General features: G+C 22.3%; 1 protein-coding gene across 9 annotated transcripts in view; it reads right to left on the bottom strand.

Annotated features, from left to right (window-relative positions):
• LOC102674728 (peroxidase-like) overlaps positions 1 to 6,054 on the bottom strand; it is a 30,292-nt gene that overhangs the window by 10,976 nt on the left and 13,262 nt on the right. For all 9 annotated transcript variants that reach the window (XM_031508441.1, XM_031508442.1, XM_006611283.2 and 6 more), the window contains exon 2: positions 1,103 to 1,246. In XM_031508441.1, coding sequence (XP_031364301.1) covers positions 1,103 to 1,235 — 133 coding nt within the window. In that variant the 5' untranslated portion in view covers positions 1,236 to 1,246. The remainder of the gene's footprint in view (positions 1 to 1,102; positions 1,247 to 6,054) is intronic.

Below are 6,054 nucleotides of genomic sequence, written 5' to 3'. Positions count from 1 at the left end.
TTTTTTTTTTTTTTTTTTTTTTTTATTGTTTCTTGTAGAACTTTGCAACTGTTAATGTTTCTAAATTGTGTTTACGTGTAAGATAATGTATCTTCTCCAATTTTGCGTAAGTTTTACATAACGGATAATTATTGTTTGTGACTAAGTGTGTGTATTATTTGTAATGTGTAAGAGATAAATTGTTGTGGAAAGAATCTTTTTTTTATCGGTAAAATATTGTATTCTTTAGAAAATTTTTGAAATAAGTCGAGCGATTCTTAATTTTTAATGTTTGTATTCAGATAGGATTATGTAGAATTAAATTATTGTCGTTATAAGTATTTTGAAGTATAATTACAAGTACAAATTTTTGTTATATAGTTTAATAGAATTCCAAATTGCAAGATAATAAAGATGCGAACACAATTTGTAAAACAGTATTTGTTACAATTGTGTTCATTATTTATTTCAAATATCATTTAAAAATAAAATGATTATTAAATATTAGATATTTCATAATTAAAAATTTCAAATAATTATCAATTAGAAATGAATGTTTGATAATTGTAATTATATAAATCTATATATAAAATGGATGTAGATAATATAAGAAAATTATAGGAAAACAAATCATAGATATTGATAAAAAGCATCCAAATATTAAATATAAATTGAAAGTTAAAAATTCTTATTTAAAAAAGTAAACATTCATATTTCTCCCACAAAATATAAAATTTAATTGAATATTGCAAAATTATCAAACATATCTCTAATTTTAATTTATAATTTCAATAATATTTTACAAATACAATTCACAACAAACAATGTTAAGCAATTGCATATATTTACATTACTTTTTCTACAATACTTTCACTTACACTTATTTGATTTTTATCAAAGGATGATGTATTTGATCCTGGATTACCATTTAAAATACAACATATATATAAATAAGTAAACTCTAAAATAAAATATTTATAACAATCAACTTCAATATTGATAGTAATCCAGGATAAAATTTATCATCAAACACACTGCAATTCGCGATTAAAATTTTCTTCAAGAAAAAAAAGAAAAAAACAATAATATAATATATAAAATGGAGGAAAAATGGATAACTTACCTGTATAACTGGCAAGATAGTTCTGCAAGGAAATTGGCAATTTATAGGCACCGATCGTATGCGTATTTCCAAGGAATCCCATGGTTTGTAGAGAGACCCATAGGATCGCCAAGGTAGCCACGGAACCTGCCATTAGGCCACCAGCTGCACAAAATTAAACAATTTTTTTATAATATGCTTTCTATCTTTGAAATTCTTTGACTAAATTGATTCGACGTACTTATAGAACTAATCGAAATGAATTTCCTTTATCGTGAAAAACTACGACGCAATTGTTATTATCTTGAAGTGGTTAGTTGAGTCATTTCGCGTAACAACGTGCTTTTGTTTAGTACAATAATTCAAAAAGATTTGAGATTTATTGTAATGATTAATTGATCGAAAATGTTACGTGGAGGACTTCTTATAAGATTTTGACTTGTCTTTTCTTTTTTTTTTTTTTTTTTTTTTTCGATGTTGATACATCGCATCAATTTATACACGGAAGAATATATGTATATATAGATAATATCAGGATTTATTATTTTAAAAATTGTTTTAAAAAAAACAAATATAAATTATCTTGGTATATTCACAATATTTTCTGTATTCTTTATTTTAGATTTTTGATTATTTTAAAAAATCCGGTATTATTTGTAAATAATTCTTAAACTTTTTAAAATTTAATATTTATTTATAATATATCTTCATTTACATTCTCTATTTGTTAGTTTCATTTTAAATAAAAATTCCACATCTTCTTTTTCGATCATACTATATATTCGGTTCATATAATTTAGGATCGTGTATTTAGATCTTCTTGGGTGAAATTTAAATTTAAATTTAATGTATAATTAAAATTGTTATTTGAGTGTTATAGAAATTGAATGTTCAAATTATTTCAGTAATTATGGTTGTAGAATATTGTTCATTTCACATCACTTTTAAGATAATGAAATGGAGTTTGAAAGAACATTGACGTCATTGATAGTAAGGTTATCAACGATATAAATTTAATTCAGAGTTGATACAATTATAGAATTTTGTTTTTTACAGTAACAACGTCAAATGATTTTATTAATTTTATCTTATATTTAACTTATACTTTGTGATAGTAAAAAAGATTATAATTCTTTTATAATTAATATGAAATATTTTTATGTTTTATGTTAGATATTAAGAAGAAAAGATATAGGAAAATCTGTGAAATAAATTTAAAAAATCACTCGAAAATAAATTTTTGAGTATGTCGCATCAAAGTTAGATAAACCATCTGAAATTTATCCCCACCTTTAATTTCATCCCCTTTATTTTTATTTTGTGAAAATAAGATCAAAGATCTAAAAATTTTTTGAAAAATATTGATTTTTAAAATTGTTTAATTTTCACAATTAAAATTTATATGAAAAGCTAGAAATATAATCATCGAATTGAAAAAGAGGTATAAAAGAATATATCATAGCAATTTATTATTATACAACTTATTATTGTATTTTAGAATTTATCATATCTCATTACGATTTGCTCGTATAATTATAAATAATGTTTAAATATTTAGAAAATAGTATTTTGAAATATTTCTAGATTTGTTATCATTAATAATGTAATACTTTATTTTTTATTCGTAATTTCTAATTGATTGTAACACTATATTTTTCACTTAGACGAAATCATAAAAAAGAAAGATATGGTATTAATTTCAAAAACATTTCTTGCGACATAAAACATTAAATTCTAAATAGAACCCAACAAATTTCTTAATACTTATCAAAATATGTAAGATTCGATTTCAAAATTGTTAATCAATTATAGGCAATTTCAAATAAAAATTTTTAAATAATAAATATTACTTTGGATATAGAAACAAATAAATTTTGACGAATTTCATTAATTTTTAAAATTAAAAAATAATTGCTTCAAGCATTCAACATTCTTCACTAGCTTTTAGCAATTTTTAAATAATTTTCGAAAAAAAAAACATTAATGAATAAATTAAATCATTGTTTGAATTGTTAACATTCTTTTCATTTCATCAATACACATTAAATCGATAGATAGTCATTATATTTATTTCTAAAAAAGAACACAATTTTTCATTTATAGTTAAGAATAATATTTTCAGGATTATTCAGTTTTTTAGCATATTTTCAATTATTAGTAAAATATTCTATCGAAATTTGCCGCGTAAACTTCTTTTATAAGTACACATGTTGTGCATGTTTTATACCACGTGATTTTCAATATTACGTAATTCGATTGTTTACGAGAAATTCTGCGTTCTTAATACTTCCTCGACTTTAATTTAATTTTGCTTCATACGCAAAAACGATTGCAAATTGATGGCGCCTTCGTTCTATCGCATCACATTTTAGTTATAATGTATGCGTATACATACATCAATATTCATTACACATCGTTTATTAAACGATATATCTCTTCGACTTTAGCTCTTCTTTTTTTCTTATTTATTTTTCACTTATCTTATAATTTTTTGTCGATTTATAGATGGAAATACTTAAAAATAAAGAAATTGAGTGTCTATGGAATTTTCAACGCTTTAGATAAAATCATAATAATTGCTGATAATAATGCTGTTGATAATACCAAACAATAGTTCATTAACAAACGTAGTTGTTATAAGATATTATAAGATATAAGACATGTTTGAACAACATAAAATGATCAATAATTTTTTTTTCTTTACTTGGATCTTCATACTGTACACAAAGTCACTTGCATAGAATATTTATAACTACTTTATGTGGTCTTGAAGTACACGTAAAAAGGGGAAAAAAAATTGCAATTATGCATAAATTATGATAAATTATATCATGTTATATCTTTGAAAAGACATAAACATTTTTTTGTAACAATGTATAAATAAGAAATCTTATTGAACTTTATTCTGATATTTTACTATTGATGAATAGTAAATTATTAGAATTTATTAAATTTTTTTTATTATTTAACATTCGATATATCGATAAAACTGAATAATTTATTGAATAAAAGTTTTATCATCATTATGTATATTCAAATAAACAAAGATAGATAAAAATATACTTTAGATAGATGAAAATAAATTTTTCATGCGAAAAAAAAACTATTATAGTTATGAATGAATTAAATTACATTCGATTTTTTTATTTCAGTTTTAAGATAATTCGTGAGATAGTTCAAAATAGAATCACAAATTCTATATCAATTCTGTAAAAGAATAACTGGCAACGATCCAATTTCAATCTCATTTCTCTTCGAGAAAACCGAAATGACTTTTACTGAAATAGTGTTATAAGAAATCTAAATTTAGTAGTTTCCAGAATAAATAATCCCAATTCTTAGCTTTGATTTCACAATCTCAAATTACCTTCTTTCAATTCTATATTTTCCATTATCATTTCTTCTATGAGATCTAGTATAGTAAAATCTATCACACATGTTTTCAGCATAATTTTTAATCTGATGGAAAATCGTAGTAGTATAAATTCAATTGATAGAAAATGGAATTATGCCATAATTTTACATTTATTTTAAGTTATTTGTAAGTTATATCAATGTATTTAATTATTACAAATCCAATTCAATATTTAATGAAATAGGATAATATAAAAATATACGAAGAAATTATGTTGAGAAATTTATATTTAGAAATTGATATTCTCAAAATAATTTCTATGCATGACTTATTACTATATTTTTATCTATTAAAATTATCTAATCGTTTCTGTTTTCTCTTTTTCTATAAATCGAAAATATTTGCAGAAATGAAAATATTTTTGGATATCCTCTTCCTTCATATCTTTCGGTTTTTACATAAACATAAACAATAAATCTTCTTTTTTGAAACAAAGTTACAAAGTGAGCGTAATCGTATTTAAATTTAGTCGCGTCTATCGAGAATGATTCATTACATATCCTGATTGTAGAACGCTTTCGTGAGAACGGAAATAGTGTCGAAGGTGTGATTTGTTTAAAAATCACATAAAATGAAAATACGAATTTACGATTAAATGAAATTGTGCAGAATAAACAATGTTCTATTTTCTTTTTTTTTTTTTTTATCAGATGATTCGATTTTTTTACGCACATCTCGCGAGATATGTGTTTATGAAATGGATGCCATATGTTGTTGTAAAATACAGAGGCCCATTTTTCACGCCTCCTCTCTATCTACGTTGAAGATGAGTTTCGTTACATCACGGTATATAGCTCAAGTTACAATGGTTATTACAATCATCACTTTAATAAACCGAATACGCTTAATGGCCGTTCTAATAATATAAAGATGTAATCTTTCAATTTTATTTTATTATATTATAAAATATTTCAGAAGAGGTTTAGATTTTCAAGTTAGAAATATTGAGAATTAAAAGATTGAAGATTACAATTTTCTAAAATGTTTTTCAAGTAAAAAAATTTATAAATACTTTTACAATTTGATAGTAATTTTAGTATTTATAACGTGAAATTGTTATTTAAATTATTAAAACTTAGAGTTAGTTTACTTAGTTACATTTCTTCAAATTAAAATTTGATTCAAGATTTTTCTTAAATCATTTAAATTAATTTTTAAACTAATATCATATAATATTACTAATGCTAATATTAGAATATTATTAATATTCTTATAGTTATATAAACTTATTAATTATTCTTTAACGCTGTATATCGTTTCTTTTGTATAATCCATATTAATCTAAAACGAATATACAACGCATATGGAGTGCAAATGTTTTTCATCTTTCATCTCAATGTATTATCATTTTTATTAATTCAAACATTTGTATGATTATTATTAGAATATTAAATTAGCTGTAATTAAAAACACATCGTATATTTCTACAAATTTTTTAAATTATTTTCTAAAATAATAATAACTAATTTAAACCATTGTAGCATGATATTAGTTTAAAAAAATAATTTATTACTTATAACTTACCATGATATCAAAATTTCAGTTTCTGAATGAATTT

The sequence above is a fragment of the Apis dorsata genome, unplaced genomic scaffold, assembly GCF_000469605.1.
Source record: "Apis dorsata unplaced genomic scaffold, Apis dorsata 1.3 scaffold_86, whole genome shotgun sequence".
Taxonomy (NCBI): Eukaryota; Metazoa; Arthropoda; class Insecta; order Hymenoptera; family Apidae; genus Apis; species Apis dorsata.
Note: the sequence above shows the minus strand (reverse complement) of the source record. Positions and strands in the feature narration are given on the sequence as shown.